Source organism: Notothenia rossii, assembly GCF_949606895.1.
Source record: "Notothenia rossii genome assembly, chromosome: 8".
Taxonomy (NCBI): domain Eukaryota; kingdom Metazoa; phylum Chordata; class Actinopteri; order Perciformes; family Nototheniidae; genus Notothenia; species Notothenia rossii.
The window spans coordinates 14,414,769-14,442,268 of NC_136906.1; the positions used below are offsets into that span (position 1 = coordinate 14,414,769).

The window sequence follows — 27,500 nt, forward strand, 5'->3', positions numbered from 1 at the left end:
AGCACCTTGTACTTTACAACAGCTGCCACAAAAAAACAACCCTGGGTGAGACTTTTTTTTTTAACCTTGTGTAGGGAAGAACGTACGTATGTATACTTTCAGTTTATACTAGGGATGCTCAATTAATCGTATTTTAAATCACAATTACGGTTTTGGCTTGCAACGATTACGAAAACAACGTAATCTAAATAAAATGATTTTTTTTTTTGGTTTTTCAGTTGAATTATATTTCAAGTTCAGAGTAATCAACTATTAAAAACATACTGTTCAATTTTTATTTTCAATAAATGGATGTTTTCAAAGTAAATGGATAATCGTATTTAATAATCGTGATATCAATTATTGACCCAAATAATCGAGATTATGATTTTTGCCATAATCGAGCAGCCGTAGTTTATACACTGAATAATTAAAAAACACATGATCACACACACACACACAAATAGCACAGAGCACCAGGAGGCAGGTAGATCCCAATTACTTTTGATAATGAGCCCTCAAGCCACAGCGCAATGGGCCAAATGGGACAGAACAAAAGCACACTGCTAGGATCCCACCGGATACAGAGCTGATACAAGCAGGGAAAGTAAACAACACATGATTCACCTGAAAACATTCAGTTTTCCTTTTTTTTAAATACACAAAACTATTAAAAAAAAGGGTTTGGCCTGAATCTGTGTCGTGTGAACTTGTGGAAATGGAAAGTCAATTGTAGTTTTGGGCAAGTCGTCAGAGCTGTGTGGTCTGTCGGTTAGGTTTTACTCCCAAAGGCTGGAGGTTAAAGAGGGCTTCTCTCATTTTGTTTTTCTCCCTGCAGACTCAAAACTAAAACTCTCTTTAATGCACGCTGTATGTCTTTCTCTCCAATGTTCTTCCTCTTTCTTTCTGCCCACTGAACCGCCTCTCAGTCTTTCCCTCCCTCTTATCTGCGTTTCTTCCAAAGCTTCTTTCTAGCAGCCCTCCCCCTCCCTGCATGTGCACAGCTGAGTTGGAAGGTGGGAATCTGAGACAGATATGGTAGAAGTTGAGACTTCATCTTATCAGTTGTCCTCGCTTATTTTCCTCTCTACTGACACAAGGCCACCCATCAGATATTTAGTATGCATATGTGCTGAATGGTTCACCAATAAGAAAAATATAGGAGAGAAATATCCTCAGTAAAAGGCAGAAATGAAAGTAAATCCCTAGCTGTCTGCGAAGGAAGCACAGTGGATAGAGAGCAACACAGAGTCGAAAATTGGAGGCTTTCTATTTTTATGTTGAAAGTTTTATGACCTCCAGATTTGGAATGTATCACCTCCCAGCCGCCTACGCCTGGATACTACACAAGTGGGAGCAAACCATGAGCACAGCTGTCTTCAGATAACAGCACTACACACACACAAACAGCAATGCACCGTACAAAGACGAAACCTTCTAATAGGAAAAGTTGGGGAATGAAACGGCATAAAACCACTGCATAGACATCAGCACAAGTAAACTCACACATTTTTCCACCATAACAGAACCAAATCCAAACTCAGAACACTTTAAAGCCTACGTGTAATTGAACACACTGAAAAGATTAAGCATGCTGATGACACTGACACATAACCTATGCTCCGTAATTCCCAGTTTTGCACATTGAGTTCTACTAAACCAAAAAGGAAAACAAGACTAGCTTAGAGGCCTGCTAAGAACCCTAGAGGCTGCAATTCATTACACCCCACAGTAACAAAGAAGCAGATGAAATAAACATACTGACAATTTTGGTAAAAGGACCTTGCCAATCATTCAGATAAAAATGCTGTGTTTGTCCAGAGGGTGGCACTAAAAGAACAGAGATGGAATAACTTTAATATATATATCAAGTTTCATCCACTGAGGATGAGGAATATCCAACATAATTCATGGAAATTCAGCTATACATTTGATCACCAAGATGTTGCTCCAGAGCGAAGAATAGTGGTGTTATTACAAAAGGAGGGGTATGGGGGGACAATAATGACTAAGAATAGCTTTCTCTGGAATAGGAAAATCAATACTAAGTCAGAGGTCATCTAAGGTAATGCCTTGACTCTAGACAAACATGCAGGATTGACCCACTCTGCCCAACAAATAGTTTATAATCAAACCACAGACACATGCTTTGAACCGCAAGCATCTACATGAGGTTATCTGAATTGACTGGGATTTTATATACTGTAGTGGTTAATTCAAGTTCAAGTAAGCAGGGTTATTCAGCTGCCTGACTGTAGAAGCTTTTAAGTGCTGTACTGGGAGCTGCCCTGGGTTTCTCATCATCACCCGCTCTGACCTACATTCACACATCGTCTAGACTGACATGCTCACAAGGACACATGCTTGTGCTTTTTATGGCTGGCATCTTGATTAGATATAAAGTTGGTTAAAAAGGTTGAAATGCCTTTCATACTTAATTACAGTGTGGAGTGTTGATGTACTGTAGCTAAATGATGGTTTTAGAAAGGGAAAAGTGTGTGCTTGCAAACATATACCTGCATCCTTAAGTGACTCAACGAGACGGTGTGAGTGACAATCAAAAGTAAGGACAGTAGATGTATGTTTGGTTAAACTGTCTGGAATGCCGTCTAGAGCAGAGCAGCTCCCTTCAACGCCATTTTAAACAGTTTTATACACGACAGTTTGTTTAGAAAATATGCTGAACCGAGCAGCTACTCACTTTCTGTTGGTCGGGCCATTGGAGGCTCTGGGACTGGAGACTGCACCCTCTGCACCCTCTCCACCCTCTCCACCCTCTCCACCTTCTCCACCCTCTCCACCCTCTCCACCTTCTCCACCTTCTCCACCTTCTCCACCCGGGGCTCTGCCAGTGAGGGCAGGGGGGCACTAGGAGCAGGAGGCGGGTGGTTGTTGTTGTTCTCCACGGCACTGCTGGGCACCAAACCGTCTGACTGTCTGAAGATGGGCATCGCTGGCTTCCTGGAGGCTGCCTCCACTGGGCTGGTGGTTGGGGACTGGAGCTCCACTGTTCTCTGAGGGGGCTCGGGGATCCTCGAGATTGGGGTTGAGCTCATCTGGGAGTCCGTCCTCTTCGGAGGGGCGGGGGGCTCGTGCTGCCGTGTCATGCTGATCTCAGCCCGCCTGTTTGTGGAGGTGGAGTTGGAGGAGCTGTCCAGGAGTGTACTCCGATTGCTGAGACTGACCTCAGGCCGCTTGAGGCCAAAGCGGGCGATGCCGGGACTGGGCGAGTTGTCAATCTGCTTAGAGGAGACCTCAATGGACATTTCTGTGCGGCGGGATGAGGCTGTGTCAGGGTTACGACCCCCTGATAGCTCCATGCGCTTCATGCCGGTCTTTGGAGAACGTGGATTGGTGGTCTCAGAGGCGGAGGATCGGGGAGAGGAGTATTCAGTGCTACGGAAGCTCTGGTCGTAGCTCCGCTGGCTAGATGTGGAGGAGGCGGACGAGCGGAGAGGATTGGTGTTCCGACGAGTCAGGGGCGAAGGGTTTGTGGAGGACTCTGTCTCCTCCACCTCAAACGACCGCTTCAGCGCTGGAAAACACAGAACATTTGGGATTAGACGACATGAGAATATATTAGCCTGTAAACACGCTGCCTTAAAAGGTCCCATGTCATTCTTTTCCGGTTATTACCCGTCCCCTTGTGTGTTATGAGGGTTTTTATGCATGTAAATGATCTGCAGAGTCAAAACCCTCAAAGTACACCCTGTAGCGAGTAAAACTCTAACACAGAAAATACTAGGGGTGGGCGGATCGATCCCAAAATATCGATACTTCAGATATTACGTTACGTTTCAAAATATCGATACTAGAGCCAGTAGGATCGATAATGTTATACTTTTTTTCCCCGTCTCCTCCACTCGTCAATTTCTTCAAAAAACGATGTGCACACTAACACAAGTATATGCTCTTTTCTTCTCTCTCCACTGCTGTCCTCCTCTCCTCGAGGCTCGCGCACGCACAGCGCCCTCCCTGCCTGAACGCCGATTATCAAGCTGACTGACAGCAGCCAGCAGGGCAGGACCTTTATATATACAGTCTATGGGCAGCAGGACAGCAGCAGCCAGCGACTCGCGAGTGCAACACACACACACGCATGATGGCTGAGAGAAAGAGGAGCGTTGTGTGGAGCAATTTCACTACTGGCAATCAAAATTTAGCGAACTGTGATGTGTGCAAGAAAATAGTTCGCTACTCTGGCCACTTTGTATTGTTATATTTCATGTTTGCAAAAGTAAAACGTTTATTTGTCTATAAAAACGGTCCTGTCTTTATTCATGAAAATGAATTCAGATTTAGTCTATTTATGATGATTTCAGCTAAAAAAATCATGTCATGCAGCTCCCCCCTATATGAAAGTACATAAGACGCTTTTAATTTAAAAAAGTATCGGGATCGATATCGGCCCTGAAATACTTGGTATCGGATCGAATCCAGATTTTGTGGTATTGCCCACCCCTAGAAAATACCTCCCCAAAACGCCTCGTTGGAGATACGTCACTGTCCATTGATTCTTCCGGGTACCGCATGATGTCATGCGTTACCCAGAACCAAATGGAACAATCCGTGGAGCCGTTACTTCGTCCGCGGAGCCGTTACGTTAAGCCCCCACTGATTGGTCCAAATTGACCAATCCACGGACTTCCTCACACACACACTCAGTGCAGGCAGCTCTGCTGATCTCTCCTCCCTGGCTGCAGGCTGATAACAGACAGTTGAGATCGCGGTGAAATTCTCTCTGCAGACCCATTCTCACAGCGTTTATCAACCTTTTTCTTACTCAATATCAAGCCACACTTATTGTTTTTACTTCGGGTGTGACTTTGTGTGTGCTCAGGGTGAGTTTGGCTGTCGCTAAACAAGGAAACCACACCTCCACGGAGCTCAGCGCGATTCACAACGTCCCGACCAATCAGAGCAAACTGTGCTCACAGGGAGGGTGGGGGCTGGAGCTACAACGAGCCGTTAAAGGCAGAGAGTGAAATTCAGTGAATACACGTAGTTTAGAGATGCTGTATGAGAAACCAAAGTGATTTTGGAAAATTGCACAATATACATCTATTCTAGTAGACCTCAACAATGGAAGTATGATCAGTGGAAATGGCCATGACATGGGACCTTTAAGTTGCAGCACTAGCATCTGTATGATATTGTACTGTATTTATTGTTAAGGCATCTTGTGATTAGCATTCAAAACAATGAGGCCCTGAGGCAGACACACTTCAAATGACCTTTATTGAAACAAAGCAGCTACTGATTTTTTATTCAGTGTTGACACTGGCAGTGTAGAGATTGAACCCATTTTGGAGCAGAAAGAAAGTTCTTGATACGCCATAAAATCCTTTATTACGTCGGCTCTGACCATCCTCAATAACAGCTTGTTCATTAAATTCTCTCCTCCAACACACACACACCATGACTGAAAACTAATGGTCCATTTCCATTATATGTACATTTAATGGAGAATAAAGTATTCTGAATCTGGATAAAAACACTGTCGCAGAAACTCCAAACCGCACCAGGACCTTGTTGCCTTCATCAAAAGGTTGTGGAAAAAACATATGCGAAAGAAGGTTAGTTGCATTTGGTCGATTTAGCAAAGTAAAAGATGTCTGTGTTGTAGGAAAAAAGCAATGTAGCTGAAGATGAGAAGCAGTCAGCGTCAACACTGATATTTATACCACGCTACGAAAAGATGCAATGCTAGCAGAGGAAGAAGAAGTAGGCCAACTCAGATTATGTACTTAAGTAACAGTAGAACTACCAACATGTAGGAACACTCTGTTACAAGTAATTGTCCTTAATATTGAAAATCTTACTTAAGTAAAAGTACAAAAGTAATGGCATCAGAATATAACCTACTTAAAGTACCAAAAGTAAAAATACACATTTTGCAGATTGGGCCACTAAAGTCTTATTTAAGTGTTGATGAAATGTAATATCATGAATCCAAATCCGCAAGTAACTAAAAGGCATACAATAAATGCAGTAGAGTAAATGTGGACGATTTACCTCTGAATAGCAGTGGGGTAGAAGTACAAAGTAGCACACAATTGAAATACTCAAGTTAAAGTACCACAAAATGGTATCGAAGTACAGTACTTGAATGAGTAAATGTACTTAGTTACTTTACACCACTGCACGTTAGCATGAACACATGACATGCTAGCGTCATAAAATATAAACTTGACTTTTTTTTTGAACTGACACTTCGGACACCTGCAACAAACACACAAACTTTTACCGCATGTATCTGACATTAGGTATGGTGGCAAGTATGGGAAACGTGCTGTTAGCGGCAGTTTACTGTAGCAAAGCAATCCCCGCAAATAAAAACAATTCAGCAAGCCGTAGTCTTACCGTTTTTAACACGCTTCACATAGCTCGATATCATGGTGTGTGGCATTTCTAATTCACTCGCGAGATGAATATTCCTCTAAAGTAGATTCTAACAATATCGTCAGGTACAAAACACATGCACCATTAAATGAAAAGAGTGTTTCTTACATCTTCCCTTAGATATGTGACGGCCGTTATCCGGCTTTTTGGCACACCTGTCATGATGAGAATCACCATGATGACCACGCCTCTAATTGATAGCGTGACCGTTTAGGCACATTTGGGGCATTTTCTAATGTTGCTCTATCAAAATGAGTATAAAGAAATGACATAACATGCTGCTACTGTTCGATTAGCGAATAGAAGTATTATGTGAACTACAACCAGCCTGGTTTTTCAGTGGGCTTTTGAAATAAAATAGCCTACTGTGGTGGAACATTACGGGACATAATTCACCGTGATATTTAGTGTGTTGCACCACGGACCTGTTAGAGAGTGTACCTTGTTGTTGTTAGCATTCTAGCTTGACAGTAGCATGTAGCAAGTTATTCTTTCCTCAGTAAACCTAATGGAAAATAAAGTGTGGAGTTCCATACTTAAAACGCCGCTTCCGACTCCCATTCATCGGCTCTAGGCCCACACTACTCTGTTTTTGTAGCTTATATTTTTATTTTACCCTTTCATCTTCATATTTGTATTGTGGAGTCAGTACAGTAAACGTCCCACTTGATATGCCACTGCTTTGAAACGGACAACACATGAAAAGCGAAAGATAATAAAATTGTTTCAGATCAATATGATTGGCTAAATACATAACATGGATTTATTTTTCTATTAAGTGTCTGACAAATCACCAAATACTTATCAAAGAAGTTCCCACTGTAACCAGCCCTCTCCCTCCCTGTCAGCTTATTGTGTCAATGTTACATCACCAGCATTTTGTTTTTACTAGTTAAAGTTGTTTGGTAAAATAATTTTTTTTCTAGCCAAGGGAGGCTCCATGTCAGTTGTGAGGCGGACACCACCAGGCTCTTCTTGGCTCAGAGTAGATATATGGAGTCGTGAAACATGGCCTCTGTCCCAGATAAACATAACATTCTGTGCAGGCTTCTGGCCTACAGTGAGTCTGACTGGCCAGGCACCAGTATGAGGGAAGACCCTCTTCCTTGAACTCAATGTTTTCCATCCTTCATGTGTTTCAGCAGGCTTTTGTGTCTGATATCACAGGGTCTGCAGAGAAGCAGGAAGCTCATGGTGGTTCACACGTTCCACGGGATGCAAATATGAAACACTGGGTTAACTGTGTGTCAGAGAGTTAGATTAAACTTTCCAATTGTAAAATGTCCTCATCTTCACCAGAAAGGACAGCAGTTAATGACAAGTTCATGTTAAAGTCAGCAATGTTATTCCACAATGACAACCAACCTTTAATAAGCTCACTGTGTATCACTCAAAATAATTAATGTTAACCCACAGCAATACTGTTTCCCACTCTTAAATACACACTCTTACAGCATGCTTATAATTCAATCAGATGTATTGCAAATGTGCCATTTGTTTGTTAGACACACGAGAAATGTGTGTTGTTGATTTGCCAGTAAGTCAGAAAACAGAATACCATAAATATACATTCCTGTGTGTTAACTGAATGTGGCAATTTTGACACTTCTTTATTACACGACTGAATATACAAGGAAACAAATAGAAAGAAAGTTCATTGTGACTTTGATATAAAAGTCTGATTGTATGTGGTTATAGTATGCATCTCCATCACCACCATATGTCTCTCTCAATAAACTCTGTTAGCTGCTAACATGAAAACACTTGATTAAAGAAAACTTGCCTCGAGCCTTGTACTCTGTTCTTCTTTAAGTAGACAAAATAAGGGCAGAAATCACTTTAACGGAAATAACTTGAGCAGTGAAAGTCTATATAATGTGCAAAGGCATATTCAAAGTGCCACAGACCACTTCAAACTGTGTTTAATGTGATCTTGAGATAATGACCTCTTTGCCTGGGATTGTGCTAACTGTGTGGTGTTGTGTGCCTGCGCTGTGGTGACAGACAATCCCGACACAGTGAAGTCCCCACAGACACACTGGAGACAGAGGCCTTATCAGTTATGTTTCCCTCTCTCTTTCTGTATGTGTTTAAACACAGCTGTAGAGTAAAGCAAACACAGCCGTGTTAGCTCTGGTCGGAGCCAAACTCTCTGCCTCTGTTAACGTGATAGCGCACTGCATCCTGGGATTTGTATCATAGGGAGGTCACACTTTAATATCTCTGTTTCTATGTGTATTCATTTGATCTAGGGGTGTACCAATTAACTAGTACTGGTAAGGCAAGTTTATTTATATAGCACCTTTCAACACAAGGCAATTCAAATTGCTTTACAAAAATGAAAAACATGATGAGGTGATTTTATAAAAAAAGAACAACAATTCTTAAACATTTCCATTTTGCCCGCAATAAACAGTTCTTTAAGAGTCAAATATTACATTATTTTAAAAGAAGATTCATGTTACTGCCATAATATCTTTATATGATCATTTTTAAGCCACAATGCTAGTCTTTTAGCTGTGTGTGTGTGTGTGTGTGTGTGTGTGTGTGTGTGTGTGTGTGTGTGTGTGTGTGTGTGTGTGTGTGTGTGTGTGTGTGTGTGTGTGTGTGTGTGTGTGTGTGTGTGTGTGTGTGTGTGTGTGTGTGAAGATTGAATACAACTATTTGATGTCTCCAAGCTGCTTTAAGGTGTTGCTTCTCTGAGGTGATAGCACTAATCACAGCCCTTTTAACCAAGCCAAAAATATACTTGTTAGCACCAATGTGAACTAAAATTCAGCATAAGTCCTTTCTCTTTAATTGGCTCTCTCTTCTCAGCTCTCCCTACCTCTCATCTAACATGGAGTTGAATCCCCATTCCTCTTGGACATCCCCAGCGATATAATGTAAACTTGCGAGCAGACTGAACTGCCAAATAAGGAAGACATTGCAGCCAAGCATGATGTTTTTCAACTAACACACAATGAAACATGATTAAACTTCCAGATAATCACATGATGATGCTACTCCGTTCTCCAGTGTAGCATTACTGCATGAGTACCACATGGACATTCTCCACGCCTCTCTGAGCATGACAGTAGATGAGCTGATGGGTCAACAAGATGTAGCACTGAAAACTACAGCTACAGAATAAGCATTACCCCAACTAAACTTACGCTACTACTGCCAGAAGCCGCCCTCGTACAACGAATTCTTAATATACTGGCATATTGCTCCTAAGATTCTCACAAAATCAAACCTGTTTTGATACTATTCATCCTATATATTTAGTAATAGCCTTTCCATGTATTTGTTATTTTGTAATTACTTTTCTTTATGGTAGAGTTTTTATTGTTACTAGCAGATTTAGCTATTAAGTTTATTTCACATCAGGCCTCACAGTTTACTGTTCACCTGCCCACAATGACAGCTCTGTTAAATTACTGCTTATGCATGCAACATTTCCTCCTGTTGCTGTTCCACATAGAAAGCATTTTACAGACAAAACCCGAGATGGCTTTCATTGTGAAATGTTTGGCTGCACAGTTAAGGGAAACACCAGTTGCAATTCTGTAAAAAAAAGTGTTTTTGTAGTACCGGACCACATTTGCTGTGACTATGATAGCCAGTGCCACGTGTGTAAACAAATCAGAAATAAACTTGGCATTATAGCCCTCTGCTAACGCTATCACGCCCTCTGAAAAAAGGTTCTGCAATTTAAACCAGTAGCAATCTCTGCATGTCAAAATGTGCTTTGGATCACTAGAACAAGAGCATTTGGCCTTAAGAATATTCTTAAATCCCAACTCTACTTCCTTGAAATGTCTATTGCAGCTGTCAAACAGACTTTCAATTTCCTGCAGAGAGAAAAAAAACCTTTATACAAAAGAAAAATCCTATTTGGTTTCAGCTGTAGCATGGAGTCTGATGATAACTTTGGGGCCTTGCCTTTTGGTTGGCATTGAGGAAGGTTTCACTCCACGTGTCCAACAGGGAGAAAAACAGCAGCCTAACAAAGACCTGCTGTGTTCGCTGCACCTCAGTTTGACCCTCGGGGCTTCCCAGAAGCTCCGAGGCTGTTGGCGTCATTACCAGGATGCGTCAGTGGTGCGTATAGAGCGTCCTGATAATGCAGATAAGGACGGAGACTCCTGGAGACGGCTATCATCAGCTTCTGTCAGGAGACACTTCCTCTCATAACACACAAGCTCTATCTGTGACCATTCATCGTGGCGTTTTGTCATAAGACTGACCTCAAAGTGTAATGCTTAAGATCAATGCTTGTGTCCTTTGGCAGAAAATAAATATTTATACCAAAGCTCTTTAATAGCAGTTTCAGTGTACTACCAACCAACTTAACAGAAATTCTGAAAGAAATACAAAACCACCACTAAGTGGCAGTTAGCTCATAATCACAGTTTTCAATGTGAAAGGCGTTTGAGTCTTCCCTCGTCTCTTGTTCTATGTATGATTAAAGAGCAATTAGTGTTAGTTTAAAAATGATCCAATGTTTCATATGGCCTGTTAAGAAATAATAAATCACTAATTTCCCCAAATGAATATGGGTTTAAAATACACTTGCAGCTCTGAACTTGGATTGGTCTTAAATACATTCTAATCAACATATCCTGTACATTTTAAATCATAGGTGCTTACATTTTGTTCACTTTGCCCTACTCTTGACTGTCAAAGCTTATGTTTTTGTGATGGATTGGGGAGTGCCAGGCCACATGCAGCTCAGTAAAAAGAGGCCCGCCTGTGCTCAGATCCACTCCTCCACTGCCTGCCACAGCATTTTCACCAACCACAGAAATCTATCCCTGTGGAATTTCCTCTCCCTGGACCAGTGAATGCCCTTACCATGCTGCTCAGAGATCCACAGGAAGCAGTGACCAGGGATGTTAAACTACCAATTGTGACTCTAATACGTCTTCTTTTTTTCCTGATGGAAACAAAAGAAGCTGTTTACAAGATAGACCTCTCAGAGTGAGCTGTAAAAACACTGTATCAATGTGTGTTTGTTCAGTCTGCTGAGCGGAAAAGCCCACTGACTGCGGTAAACGATCTGAATGGTCTGTGATGTTGAAGTCACAGCTGAGGTCATCAGCCTCATGGGCGAGAAAAATCCTGTCCTCTGTCTTTGAGCCTCTCACTGGCGTCATCAGCTAAGGGTGTGACAGAGTGAATCAGTTGGACATTCTCTATTGCATAACAAAACATCCTCCTTTCATTCACAAATTGACTGCAGGCTAGATGTTACTGTAGCAATGACCTGTGCAAATTAGTGTATGAATAAAATGATCCATGTTTCCTGTGATGCTTTTCAAGAGCTCTAAAACTCAAATGATGTGAAAATATGTTATGCACACCTTTCACAATGTTAAAAGTACTCTTCAAAATGTAATCAGTTGACAACATTAAGGTTTGTCAGTAAATATACTTATATAATGTAAAAGATTACCGAGCATCAATAAGAAAGCTCCAAAGATGCAGTCACACTAAATAAATCAAAACACATGCCCGACTTAATTAGTTATGGCCTTTTTCTTGGCTAAATATTCCTTTATCAAAAATATGATTTATTATCTAAACCTAAATGCCCCAATCTAGTGTCACTGTTCAGTAAAATGAAATGTACGTTATAGCAATATCAGTCAAAAGTGTGCTAACAATAGCCACCTTAAGCTAGTACTCATACCAGACCAAGTAAGGCTGTAGCAGCAAAACACCCTGTGTGTAATGCCTTTAGACTGAGAGGGTGTTTTATTGCTCCTATTCAACTTTATATTGTTATTATTATAAGAGTAAGACTGTTTTTGTTTCTCCTTTCAATAGTGACGTACTGTAGCTCAAATTATTATAAATATAAATACAGTCAATTAAATGGATAATTTTCTTGACTGCAGAATATCCTTTGTTTATTGATTGTTTCCATCGTTTTCATTATATTTTAAAATGTCTTATCTAGTGAAAGAGAGAAAAGCATAAGCTAGTCTGTTACTGTAAGGCGATATCTTAACTTTCCAACCTCTGATTCTTATCAACTTGCAGGACTCACGCCCTGCTGCATCTGTGCCATGCTGTCCTCACTGAGCCACACAGGGCCATATGTAATGGTGCATGGTGGTGACACAAAGGTATTACCACCCACTCAGCCCAACACAGGGTAACACACACCATTGACAATCACAACAGTGACCCATTATGTTGGTGTTACACATGATGGAAGGAAGTCTAAAAGCATGACTTCCAGCCACATGGTTAACGCACACTTTCCTCGCCCCTGATGCGCCTCTTTACTGAATGCCACTTATCTTTCTGCTCTGTTGCACTGTGTAAGCCAGCGGTTTGAAGACATAAAGACAGGGAGACATGGAGAGGGAAGCAGATAGATCCACTATACATACCACAAGCAAACTGGTGTTGACAGAGGAGCAGCTCTGGACAAGTGTGGATGCGTTCCTAATGGCTATGTGTTTGTGAGAGACAGGAGACAGATAGACGGATAGACAGACAGGTTGGGGGAGAGGTGTCGGCCTGTCAGACCCCGACCCCTCCACCCTCCTCGCATCCACCAGCAGCCAGGACAAGGGCTGAGGATGGACGAGCTGCTGAGAGAGAGAAGAGGGAAGCACAGCCGTGGGGATGAGGAGGAGGAAGAGTGGGAGGAGAGGGATGACAGGGGGAATCTGTGGGCCAGGGGCAGCGAGATGAAAAGGAGGAGGAGAGGGAACAGAGGGGGGAGGTGAGCCAGGTGTTCCCCTCACAGCTGTATGGTCAGTTGCTGTCTCCTGAGAGTTCAGCGTACAGCATGGCCTCTCTATCATGCAGCCTGTTTTTTAGGTTAGGCTAAACCAGTTGCATACTTTCTTCAGCGTGCACAGTTCCCTTTTTGACACATGTCAGATACACACATGACACCCACACACACTCAGGCATCTCAACAAAAGTTACAGAGCCGTTAAAGGCAACACTTCAAGCACAAATTCCCTTTCAAAACAACACAGCTCACCGCAGATGTCAACAGCACTTCACGCTCTCCACTTTTTTTCCATATCCGCTCGGTTCCAATCAAACATGTGGAAACCATCTATAGTGTCCTCATAGCAGGGTTAAAGCGTGCCTCGCTCCAGGGAATGACAAGAAGAAGAAAAAAGCGGTGGTGCAGCAGCAAGAGCTCAAGAGAGACAGGAACTAACCTTCAAAGTCTGATATGATCCCTTCCAAGTGAGCGTTGACAGTGGAATCAGACATTTTTTTAAAGCAAATGCGTATATGCGGGTGTGTATAATGCCAGAGAGAGGGAGCAGGGTTCCCTTTCCCTCAGCAAGGAAAAGTCTTCCTGAGGCGCAGTCCTGCTTTTTAAACAAATCCCAAATTAGGAGCCGTGGAAGGGAGAGAAGGGGAGGAGAAAAAAAAACTGTTAAGAAGCTCACTGATCCAAACCCCCTTCCTATCTCTCCTCTCTTTCATAAGCAGCAACTTATTTTCCCTTCTCCTCCTTCTAACTTCCACAGCTTGGAATGAGAGAGCGATGACAACCCCCCACCCTCCCTCTCTCTCTCTCTCTCTCTCTCTCTGGCTCACTGTCTTCCCTCCCCCCTTTTCTCCTTCCCTCCATGCCTCCCTCCCCTTCTGCAGTCGTCCTCTCAGACTGGCTCCTTTCTGTGAAAGCTCTCATTTTTGACTGAGCTGGTCAAATTATACGCATGCTCCATCTACTTCCTGTGTAGGCTCAATCACATGACTAACACACTCTGGACGACTGATGAAACACACAGATAACTATTACTGAGATTCCTTTAAAGGCCTCACTCACAGTTATGACAACATCAGCCTCTTATATGCACAGATATCAACATGCTTAATTCAATTAACATAGAAGAAGACTTCCCTTATATTAGATGATGTGTGAATTCACAGGAACTATCCAGAGTGTAAATAAATCAAAGAGTGTAGAAGGAATCATACTTTGGACTAATATGGTCAGGACAGGCTCACACAGGCGGTCAGTGGATCGTCTGACATGCTCAGTCGCTCTGGAGGCAGACATCAATAAATAAGTAGCCTAATGACTTAATGACCATGTGAATGAGGCTCTGTGTGTGGGGGGCGGGGGGGAGGGAGGACAGGGGCGTTGGTCAGTGTGTGTATGTGTGCATGTGGTTGGGAAGAAAAAGTTTGTGTGTGTGTGTGTGTGTGTGTGTGTGTGTGTGTGTGTGTGTGTGTGTGTGTGTGTTTGTAAATAACCTTGCTTTTGAAATAATTATGACCAAAACATGTAAACTGGACCTGTCCAGCTGTCCATTTAATAGCCGTTATCAGTGGCCCTCAGCATCCTAGGTGTCAATAAGAATGGGTCTGATACAGTAACAAAAAAGCTTTCTACATGGTTGCTTATTGATGTGTACACAAAGAGACCTTCATAATTATGACAGGAGCAAAGAAGGACGTTTGGAGAAGTTGTATAAAGAACGATGAAGTCCACTTAGGGTAGGTGTACGCAGAGGAGGGATGGATTACACAAACACAGGACTTTCTGCCAGGAGACCAGAGTTTGAATCCCATGTGAAACAAAAAGTCAAAAGGACATGGTGAACTTTGTTAAGTTACATACAAATTATGGGAATGTTATTCCAACCTTAAATCCACTATATTTTTGCTAAATCTAAATAAGTACTTCTGGTAGCTGAAGCTAAACAAAACTTTATTATACTGGATATGCACCGTTTTCTGGTGTTGTGTGCAGTTTGACCATTTCAAAGCATTTTATAGTGAAAACAGCTCTAATGGCCATTTATTAGTCTGATGACATTCGCAACAGGTGAGTGGTTGACCTTAGGCAGTCTATGGTGAGGAACCATTACTGCTGGCCTCTTCAGTGTGTGAATGTTGACTCTATTCTCACAAAGCTCACAACTGTCTTTTCAAATACATACTTCTTGCAAAATTAGAGCAGCTCCAAGAGACAACCAAACAAAAAGAAGATACTTGAAATGAAAAACGAGTTTGGAGAGAGCATTGAAAGTAGAGACATATGGGAAATTATTTGTATTTAAGATGTAATAAATTATTCAAGCTGTCAAGTAAGGGGAAAAAAATCCCTTAATAGTTTTTGTCCCATGTGTGATTTATCATAAAGTGTTTGGGACTGACATATCGCATGTCTGGCAAATGTGTTGCTTACATTGGAATCAGAGTTTGCAGTTTCTGCTGATTTAGGCATGTTTACCAACCATAAACACAGATGTCCACTATTACACAGGTTTGAAAAAAAATATGAGGCTTTACTGTCCCAAAACCTACAATCTGAGTTAAATCTTACACTGCATTTCCCCGAAATTGAACCATGCAAAGTATGTGACCCACAATATTCCCTTAGTATCACTTAATATTTCTGGTTAACATGAAAACTTTAGAGTTGCCTACTATATTATGTACTCTTTTCCTTAAACTGTACACCCCAATATCTGACAATATGTCACCTTCTCCAGCAGGGGTCAGTGTTTTGCCTATAAATAAAACCTGTTGCTATAGTACACACTCTATAGTGGTAGCAGTGCACAGGCATACAGTAATGTGATATGGAAATAGATAAAGATGGAGACATGAGGAGAATCCGGCTCCACACCCTCGACCCACATAGTGTGTCCTGCCCATCACATGTGTGTCAGATCTCCCCTCCATTTCCTGGCACACACTCATAAAGACACACACTAAGATACATATGATACACAGTTTCAGACAACAAATGTGTGTGCAGCAGATGCATCCAAAAATGTGAGAAGAAACATGCACATCCTTCCTCTGCATATCCTTGCAAGCCCCAGCAAGCCCAGACAACACCAATTAAATGTGCTGTAACAACTGTCACACACCAGAAGAAGGCTTCAATGTATTTCACCCTGATCTGTAAGGATTTCAAAGCAGCTACACTGTAGATATGCACTATGAAAACAGCTTTAAACACTAGCAGGAGATATGCCTCTTTATTTAATGGCCTAAATGTTTGCATGGCTGTGAAAGGTTATACAAGGTCATGTTTATTCCATGTGTTAACGATGATATCATAAGCCTCTGATGGTGTGAATAACAACACACTGACTCTTTTTTCTAAAAAATTGAATTGCTGCACCTTGATGCTGCAGAAGGTTTAACAGGAACAGCTTAACACACTGCATTGGCTCCCTGAAGCTATTCATTTGCATCTGATTTCTGCTGTTATGCCACTTCAATTGTGTACTCACTGTCTCTGGATATTTGAATGACAAGTTATGTATTCAAAAGTAAATCTATCTTTTGAATCTCTTTTTCAATTTGAAGCTTTCATTTAGCCTTAATTTTTAGGCTTTATTTATTGTTTTTTAAATCATTTCTGGGGGGTTTATTAAATATTCCTAATTAATATTTATAACTTTTATATATTAGTACATTTTAACATGCTATCATTGTTTATTGCAGTTTTCAATATGCAGTACTGTGGGTCCTAGAAAAAAAATACATAAAGTGGAGTTAAGCATAGCATAATCACTTTTATCCCAATAATGAATGAATACAAAAAAATATTGAAATGTTTTAATTCTGTCTGAAATTATTTCTGGCAATTGTATACAACTGTTATTTTCAAAAAGTGGTGACAACTAATGTCTGTAAACAATAATAATTAATCTCTTGGAGCCACAGGCTTCCTGTACATTTGTGTATTGTAATATGTGTAGAGCAGCTGCTGGTGTAAGGTTGCACTGCAGCATACAGATGAAGAGAGACATAGACAGCCGCCGACTGCTTAAAGAAACCCAGACCACCACCACCACGCTAAAGTGGGTCCTGCCTTAGTAAGAGATGAAAAATGAGAGGAGCAGAGAAGGAGGAGAAGATAACTATAAACAGATATCATCAAGTCATCGTGGCAGTTGCTAGGGTGATGCCATTACAACAACAGGTTGTGAACAAACACGTTTTACCACAAAGACACCAATAGGTCCACATGCTAGGCACCAGTCTGCACCCTTATAGGGCCTGTGCCAGGGGACGGACGTCCTGCAATCTCAGGAATATGAAATACAGTTCCAAGAATCGATTGAATGGTATCCAAGCCAACACTGAGCCATGGGGTGCAGGGATACACTTGGACTGTTTAGACTATGACTACAGCTGCAAACAAATGCCATATTTTACAACTGCTGCAAATACCACACTCTGGCTCACTACCTATAATGAGCTACGCATGTCTCTGCAGATTTAATAAATCAGTTCTCAACATCTAAGTGGCAGATGGACAATTGGAAACATTGGAAGATTTTGTCAGATCACAAATGTATTATAAATGGTTTTAGTAGAACTCGTTCAATAATCTATGTTAATGTGAAGAAAACAAACAGTTTAGTACGATTATATCTGTTGAAAGTTGTGTGTGAAAGGAAATGACCAGCACATGCCGGCATGAATAATGATCAGTGTTTCATTCCATTCATGTCAGGTTTTTGTTATTTTAAACATCACCAGTATCAGCTGCAGAGGAAACCCCATGATTCCTGCTGAGTTCATCCTAAAACAACAAAGGCTTTGTTGGCCTAGATGTGCATCACCCATGAGTCCGGCTATATGAAATAAGCCATCTGGATTAAGGTAAAAATCTTTGCGTGCTGAGAGTTGGTGAGTCCTTGCATTGCTTCCATTGATGCTGGTCATTTTTGCATGAGTGTATATTTTGGATGTGTCTGGCTAGTTACCGCAGCTCTGTTTACATGGCAACCTTCATAATAGGCAGCTTTACCTGGATCACGATTTGAGAAGGAAAAGGGGGAGAAATAGATGGACTAGACAAGAAAGACAGAAGGGGAAAGGTGCGCCAGTTTCTCCCCGGGCAGAGAGATAACCCCAACTGGCTTTAATGGAAACTAGGAAGCAGGAAGATATGAGAAAGGGAGACAAAGAGAACGAGAAAGAGAGCAGCGTTAGCATGACGAATGGAAAACAGCAGTACTGGTAGGGTAAACATAACCAGAAAAGAGCCTGGATTTCAGTGCAGTACTGTACAGGATCCCTGACTGTAGAGTATGTTAAAAAAAAGTTAGCCAAAAACAAATACTTAACACACATCTGAAGCTAATCAGTGTACATGATGTTACTCACAGTCTGCACTATTGGGTTAATTGTAAGTTGTAAAGATATGGGGCAGCAGGTCAGACAATTTCACAATATTACACACACACACACACACACACACACACACACACACACACACACACACACACACACACACACACACACACACACACACACACACACACACACACACACACACACACACACACACACACACACACACACACACACACACACACACACACACACACACACACACACACACACACACACACACGAAAACCCCTCATGTGGCCCCAGAGCCCACATGGTGAAGTAGCTTCGTCTAACTCTAAAGTATATGCACAGCTGTAGTGGCAGCAGCTGCCCTGAACCAAATGTTAAACAGCAGCACCCAGCCAGGCTCTGCTAACTTTAATCAAATGCAGCACCTGTTGGAAACATGGCCCGACTGCACTGCATGCACGCATACACACACATACACATACACGCATATCCCGTCAGTGGTTCTCTTTGCAGTGTGCCTGTGCATGTATGTGAGTGTATCGACTGTTGCCTGCATGTGTGTGTTTGTATTCCCTCACGCATGGGATGGCTTGGTAAATAGAGCAAGCAGCTGTCCTCCATCACAGATGACTCTCAATGGGCCTCTCTCTTCCACCTCGGCCCTCTGCTCCATCTCTGCACCGTGTAATAACACTGTTTAGAAGCATTGTGATTGCTATCCTAGTCTACACATTGTTCTGTTCAGCACATAGTCATGGAAACTGACCGAACAACAACACCAATGCAGGAAGCAACATGGCCAAACATTACTTTACATTCTCTCTGCGATTTGCAAAACCAGTATGCGGTGACAAAGAAAGCAACACAGAAAAGACCAAAAATAACACTTGTGAGTGTTCAGAGAGGGAGACATAAAAAGTATTTTTGTATTACTCTACTCAACACCTCCACCTGGTGGGGGGAGCGTATATTACACATCAAACACAACGACAGACAGATTGAACATTTCATAATTCCCTGAATTAAGCTAACCAAGGCTGCTCTTCTCTGTTAGTCACGAGTGTTAGCTCGCTGTGTCACACAGTCTTTCATGATACATCATCAGATGACCTCGCTGTGACTGTAATGAATGGGGCACGTCAGGCCCTTTTTACGCTCCATTATCAGCCTCTGTATGGCTGAAAGACAGTTTCCGTTCGGAGCGTCATCACTGTTGATTCATGGTGGGAGAATACATAGGAAACAAAGAGAGGCTTGCACATCAGCATCCACACCCGAGTGAGAGGGAGATTAGCGGGAAGAAGTGAATGGAATTGATTTGGCCGAGATGAGAGGAACTCATGATACATGTTTAGAAAACATGGCAAAACCTCAAGTGATGGAGGCCTCTACTTCGCCACAAGCTGAACACACACACACACACACACACACACACACACACACACACACACACACACACACACACACACACACACACACACACACACACACACACACACACACACACACACACACACACACACACACACACACACACACACACACACACACACACACACACACACACACACACACACACACACACACACACACACACACCACAGCCTTTAGTCAGACACATTCCTTCCATTTGTGCGCACACACATACTTACGAGCACACTAGAAAGCATGAATGCCTAAGTTAATTTTCTCTCGACATACACAAAGTATGTCCTGCTGAAGCGTTAAAGCTCCCACGAGGAAGCACCTGGAAATAGCGAGAGAGAAAGTGAAACGGAGAGGAGGGTGATACGTTCTTCACGCACACACTTGTCAATGATCTCACCTACATCCAGATTTCACACACCGTGGAGGTGCTACAAGCTATGCTAGGTCACAAACACACACATGCTGCTGTTGCTACTTCACCGTTTCCACTCGTTTCTTTTCATGCCAATGAGTTTTTTAACAAGACACACTTACGCTCATAAAAATACCATTAAGGAGCAGACAGCATTGCCTCACTAATGACTTTAGCACAATGTGCAACACACACACATAGTGAGTAACCGTTATCCATTCGATATGCATGTCATTTAAAGCATCCAACAGGGAAACGATGTCACAGGAACAGTTTGGAAAAAGTATTGGATTTGAATTCAGCTTCCTCTTTGTTAGAGGACTGAAGTGGGATTTCTCTCTCCTGTTAGCTGAAGGAGGAACTGACTGATGGCCGACTCGGGATCAGAGCCACAAGGGACAAGAGTAGTACTGTTTAAACACAGCTCTTTCCTGTTTTCACACCAAAGAAGAATGGTAGAATGCAGATGGATGAGGGGAAAAAAGAAAGAGGAAAATGTTGAACAAATAAGAGCTGTTCCTGTGTGCCTTCAGAAAGCTCCCTGGAATGAATGTCTTGTAAAAAAAATGTGTAAAGAGAGAGCAGACGGGGACGGGAATGGAAAAGTGGTGGCGACTGGGCGACAACCTGTAAAGACAAAAACATTGAAGTGGAAACAACGGGAGGGTGGAGATGGTGTGGGCGCAAACAGAGACAGAACAAACACAACCGGCACAGAGACAGATAAAGACAGACACACCAAAGCAAGTCCACTTAAGCTGCTCCACAAACCCTGCAGAGCTCCAGCTCCAAACCCCAAAGAAAACATGCAGTCAGCAAACAGGACAGAATGAGAGAGTGGAAAATACCAAAGAGGGGGGAAATAGAGGCAGGCTCTTACAGAATAGACACCCGATCACAGTAACAAAAACGCTGATTGAAGAACCTTACACTTTGTTGTCCATTCAGAATAGAAGCATGTGGGCTGAGAGTTTGTCTTACCTGAGAATTTGTCCCCCTCCATAACCAGATCACTCCCTCCACAGCCACATGCAGTGTCTGCTCTTTGACTCCACTCTCTTTCTCCCTCTCCTTCTCTCCCTCTGTCTTTTTTTGGACTTCCCTTTCTCGCGTCCCTCTCTCCCTCCCTCCCTCCCTCCCTTTCTCTGTCCTTTTCCTGCTCTTCTCACTCTCTCTTTTTCTTTTTCTCTCTGTTCTCCCTCCCTCTCCCCCAGATTGATTCCTTCAGTGTGTCTAGCTAATGAATTCAGAATTACGACATCGCCATGTGCTTATCATATGTTGCATTCACAGCTCTCTCTCTCTCTCTCTCTTTCCTCTCCCTTCTCTCTGATGAGAGCAAAGAACTGAAGCAGCATTGTATCTTGAAAATAGAAACCATTAGCTCCACCATGTGACATGCACAGGCTCCTTGAAAACTAAAATAACCCGCTGGACTTGTAAGCTCTCTTTTAAGGTTCCTTGTGTGTGTGTGTGTGTGTGTGTGTGTGTGTGTGTGTGTGTGTGTGTGTGTGTGTGTGTGTGTGTGTGTGTGTGTGTGTGTGTGTGTGTGTGTGTGTGTGTGTGTGTGTGTGTGTGTGTGTGTGTGTGTGTGTGTGTGTGTGTGTGTGTGTGTGTGTGTGTGTGTGTGTGTGTGTTGCATTGATTCATTTGATACCAACAAGAGTCCTGTCAAGCTGGAATGAAAGACATTCCCTTAACTACGTCTAGACTTCCCCTTAAGATGAATCGGATACTGCTCTTCCTTTGTAAACCTGTGGAAGGATGATAGCCTGTTGAAATAATACTGACATGAACAAACAATAGAGGGTGGAGGCAAGGGGGACTCTCAAAACACTCTTCCTAAAAAAATCCTTTCAAGGGTTAATACAGGAGAGGCAGTGTGAGGAACAACATGACAGCAAGAGTGAAGATTTGAAGAAAAAAAGTGTGTGTTATGAAGATTAGAGAAACCCCAGGCCATGTTTAAAAGTGTTTTGCTTAGTGTAGACCCGTCTCTGCATTCAGGAAACTCAGATGACCTCTGACCTTTGGCACGACGCTCGCACTGCGCCGGGGGGTCAGAGGTCACATGGCAAGCGTCTGAGCTCTGATAGAGAGATCAAACACACTCAGCCATGTCAGTCTTGTGCAACACACAGCACTCCAGTGCCCCTTGTTGTCTATTGCATGTTGACCGTACATGTGTTTGTGTATTCATGTTTGCATTGAGAGTGCTTGTTTTTCTATTATATGTCTGTCTCTCGCCGGGTGTTCATTAATGTGTTCATCAAAGCCAGGTGCCTTGTTTGAATGCAATGGCTGATGAAAGAAGGAACATGTGAGCATTGGCGGCCCCAAATGGCCAAAGCATGTAACAGGAGGTGTGGGGAATAAGGAAGTCCACAGTCCAATAAATGAGGTTGGTTTCCAACAAAGACAGTCTGTGATGCTTTGTACCAAATATCACAGAGTTGAAAGAAACTGTTGGGAACTCACTCCCTTCAGTTTATAAAATACTCAAATTCATTTAATAATTGTGTTGATATTTGCCAAGAGTGTGAATCTGTCTCAATAAAGACGTTCTTCCCTCTACTTTCGGATATAAGATATCAAGGTGTCCATATGATAACATAAATTCCTGGTTATTGCAGACAATTAACAATCATATTTGATAGACAATTAAATGAAAGATCAAATAAGAAAGTATTTAGATGAGTTAATTACATCATATTGTACATGAGACTTTAAGTTCCTGAAATGTAACTATAGCATTATTTTGATATTATTTGATCACTTTCCCCAAAAATCTAAGAAGAACCATGAAACAGGATGATGTTTTATCCAACTCCAGATGCCTCTGATTGGATCAGCTTTAATTGTGTGTCCAATGCGGCAAGATGTGTTGAATGGGAATTAACCACACTCAGATCAACAATAGGGACAGTGTTGGATGGACCTGTGTGTCTGTCTGTCTGTCTGTCTGTCTGTCTGTCTGTCTGTCTGTCTGTCTGTCTGTCTGTCTGTCTGTCTGTCTGTCTGTCTGTCTGTCTGTCTGTCTGTCTGTCTGTGTGTCTGTGTGTGTGTGTGTGTGTGTGTGTGTGTGTGTGTGTGTGTGTGTGTGTGTGTGTGTGTGTGTGTGTGTGTGTGTGTGTGTGTGTGCGCTCTGTCCCCCTAGTTCACAGAACAACTCCAGAAGCTGACAAAAACAGGCTGACAAAACTGATAAACTTCTTTGGAGTTTCTGTAGCCTCGTAAAAATATACTCTCACAATTTTCCACAGGATTTTGAGTAGATTTGTAGCATGTCTGACTTAAGTAACACACCCACATTTGACTGCTTAGCTGAGATGTATTTAGTTTAGCTGTTTTTAAAGTCTAGACTGGGTAGTGGCCTGTGCTCACTCACATCTAACAATCAAGTTCCTCTTGTGTCCTCAGAAAATGTATGATGCTGGTGCTGTTCTCATCTGCTCCCAAAACCTCTGCTTGTTTTGTACTTGCTCATTTATTTTTATTTTTATTGCCTACATAAACCTCTTCCTGTGCACACATAAGTGTACGCACGAACACACTCAACCACTATGCAATGTCAAAGTGTGTCGGCTGGTTCGTTGCCTGTCAGCTGTCTGAAGTATGACATCCTGGGGCCTGCTTCACGAAAGAGATTTGCCAGCACACACAGATTACAAATGGTGACCTTGCATGCTCATGCTTCTTAGTAAAGGTGTCAGAATAAACACGAAAGGAAATGAAAAATTGCCTGAGTGCTGAATGACACTCACCCACTGACATGAGGTCTATGTGTGTGTGTGTGTGTGTGTGTGTGTCTGTGTGTGTGTGTGTGTGTGTGTGTGTGTGTGTGTGTGTGTGTGTGTGTGTGTGTGTGTGTGTGTGTGTGTGTGTGTGTGTGTGTGTGTGTGTGTGTGTGTGTGTGTGTGTGTGTGTGCATGTGTTTCTTTCCCCCTCCTTTCTATGTGCTGATGGTGCAGAAGATGTTTGCTCATTTTGCTGGTAGAAGATGCTTCGGTGGTGAGCCACAGATTTAGCTTGCATGCCAATACTGCACAAAAGACACAATAGCAAGTCTTCTTATTTTTATGCATGTTTGGAAATAGCAAAATAAAAGCTTTGAAGGAAACCTGTTCTAAAGGTACTGCTAAAATAATTATAATTGATTCTTGCACCAGAAGCCTTAAAATTATATAGAGACGCAACACAGTCACAGTGACGGACAGAGGCAACAATATTTAAAAGTAATAAAATAAGTACCAAAGACGTGTGGATTAACCAGAGTGACGGAAGAGATACAGCTGCTCTTTTACTGTTATCATTTAATCTTGTTCACAGATAAACTGATTTTACGACATAACATTTTCTTTCATAGCTTTGGGAATTTTGTTTGAAATGTCCTTTGTAGACAAGAAAGAGGCACACAATTCTGCACGTAGAGACTGAACAAACACATCCACCCACACACACACACACACATATACAGACGGTTAGTCAGGACACTTTAGGACACTGCACTGTCACTGAGGCTGCACTCTGATGTTTACATGCTATCAGCTGTTATCTCTTCAGGAAACAGTACCTTCTCTGCCCTCAGTGTTACCTACCACATCCCTCTGTTGAAGGTCAATGACAGTGAATTACGTAATGCTTTACAGGAACAGGCAGTGATTAAATGGAAACTAGAAAAAGTGCATACTGTATGACTGACTATGACTTGTCAGTGGACAGGATGCACTAAATGTGTAGTTGTTCTAAGTACAACAGTACAAATCCTCCAGAGAGAATGGACTGGTATGTGTAGATGGAAATGACAGTGGTGCAGTCTACTTACTGGGACTGGTGATGCCAGATCCCTCCCTGTCCGTTCTCTTTGTCCGAGCGCTGGCTGATCTCACTGTAAAGGGGGGGAAAGGACAAATTAGTATCATTATCTGGAAAGTCTAGAGAAACTGTACTACAATCAACAGTAGTGGCATTCATCAACAAGAAGCTCACCATTAGAAGAATACATGATAAACACCTCGAGTGGCAGGTTTGGCTGTTGCCTGTCCTATAAAAGACTTAACAATGCTACAAAACATGCATAAACACCAAGTGGAAAACAGTTCCTTCGCATTCTCCTTTAGGCCATATTCTCCACAGTTGTCATGTGGAAAAACAAAGTCAGCCGATATTTGAATGTTCACTAGTATTGCTTGACCACCGAGAAAATGACATTTGGTTACTGAAGGAAAGCCAGATTTGTATCTCAATTTCATTGTGGCTTTTCTATTTTTATTACTTTGAGGATGCTGTGGAAATGATTAGGATCAAACTTGCATGATGGAAAGAATGCATGGATAGGATGACTAGGGTAAAAATCAAACTGAGTGGCACAGTGTGACTGCTCTTCCACTATAAAAATGTTTAGTGTACAGTTAAGTAACTTACGGTGATTGGAACCCAAACACCTGCAGGTTAAAACCTTTTTCAAGGTAAATAATGTATAGACTTTTACAAAAAGAAACCCTCTCTATCATCACTTATATCCCACTACAATTGTGTGGCAATGTTTCTATTGACAGAGGTAGACCATGTTGCTCTCTTTTCTATTTAAATGTTTTTACTTTTTGGACCTTTCTTGGGTCAAACCAAGAATACAGTACATATCTGGGTTTTTCTTTAAACAGTCGTCGAGCATCCTAACTATTGTTGAGCCTGGGGAAAAAACATTATTCAGTGTGCATTAAAGCTTAAAAGTCCAAGTGGTAATCACAGATAGGGTCAATAAGAGTTGAGAACATTCAGGGAAAATGTAATAAGACCCGGTTGTCTCATATTGATTTGAACATTTCACAAAACAACTGAGAATAAGGAGACACATTTGTCACTTTGAGAGAACCCCAGAAAAAACCCGACACTGTTATAGTAACACGTTAATCATCTGGTCATTTTCCAATATGTTTAGCTTTTTTGTACAGCCTCATTCATGCTCATCCAACGTCTCCCAGTGCCGACAGCCAGGCCCAACATGACACCGGCTGGTTCAGAGGAACGACTCGTCCTCCTGGCTGAGTGCCCTGACACTGATGGAATGCTCCGGGTAATCTCTCATTGATCATCTCTGGTGTTTGTGTTTGAGTCTGTGTGTGTGTGTGTGTGTGTGTGTGTGTGTGTGTGTGTGTGTGTGTGTGTGTGTGTGTGTGTGTGTGTGTGTGTGTGTGTGTGTGTGTGTGTGTGTGTGTGTGTGTGTGTGTGTGTGTGTGTGTGTGTGTGTGTGTGTGTGTGTGTGTGTGTGTGTGTGTGTTTGCTGAATCACCAGCCACTGCATGAGGGAAGGATGATCCATAAAAGGACTGTCCGCTTACAATAAACCCAAGTACTTTGGTGATCCCCTTACTTCTCCTCTAGCACCACCATCGGGTTCACATTTATGGTTTCCTGTTCCTAAGATCACTCAGACTCTTGTTGTTTTGCGACTCATCCAGTCTGCTGTTCAGATGAGGTAAAATTCATCCGGTAGCTGGTGAGTCAAATGTCCCATACTTTATTGAAGTTTCTTACTGCAAATCAGTGTGCGCGATGATGGCGTTCGCTTTGTGCCAATGTTGCCAGCAAACACGGTGGTTTTCTGTCTGTGTTGTTATTGGTTTCAACTCAAAGACAGCTGGAGACAGCTATGAAGCCAAACAAGTGACACCAAAAATAGGAATACTGAAGAGCTCCCGCTAAAAAGTCAGTACCTTAAAAAGGAGAATCCGACATTCACAGACCATGATTGGCCAGCTTTAACAACTATGGTGCCTACCACTGAGGTCAGACAACGGGTCATATGAACTAAGTCTTTATCAATAATAAACCAAAAGTGTCAAAAACCCACACTAAAATATTGTGGTAATGGCAGTAAACACAACATCTAAAATACCTTGTGTGAGAAATTTATACAATATAGGACTGTTACTCTGATACCGACAACAATCCTAATTGTTCCACAATAATCAATAAACAGAACAGGCAGCATAACCAGTACACAGCAGCTTAACAATACATGTCTTTGTTTAACTAATGGCAACAATCCATGTCCTGCGATGGAAAACACTTGTAATTTCTGAGCTCCTGCAAAACAGGTTAACATCATCTTTCAACTAGCAGTGCATCCGACACCTGCTTTATTAAAAGAGACATGAGTCAGGCTGTTTAGTATTATGTTCCT

The 27,500-nt window shown here is 42.1% G+C and overlaps 1 protein-coding gene across 5 annotated transcripts in view; it reads right to left on the reverse strand.

Moving 5' to 3' along the window:
- The window catches only part of LOC307014767 (septin-9-like), a 114,589-nt gene that overhangs the window by 78,018 nt on the left and 9,071 nt on the right, over positions 1 to 27,500 (reverse strand). Inside the window, exons 2-3 of one of the 5 annotated variants that reach the window (XM_079642900.1) lie at positions 25,140 to 25,202; positions 2,681 to 3,514 (exon numbers count right to left, since the gene is read on the reverse strand). In XM_079642900.1, the coding sequence (XP_079499026.1) occupies positions 2,681 to 3,514; positions 25,140 to 25,202 (897 nt within the window). The other 4 variants (XM_079642903.1, XM_079642901.1, XM_079642904.1 and 1 more) reach the window with 4 other exon arrangements.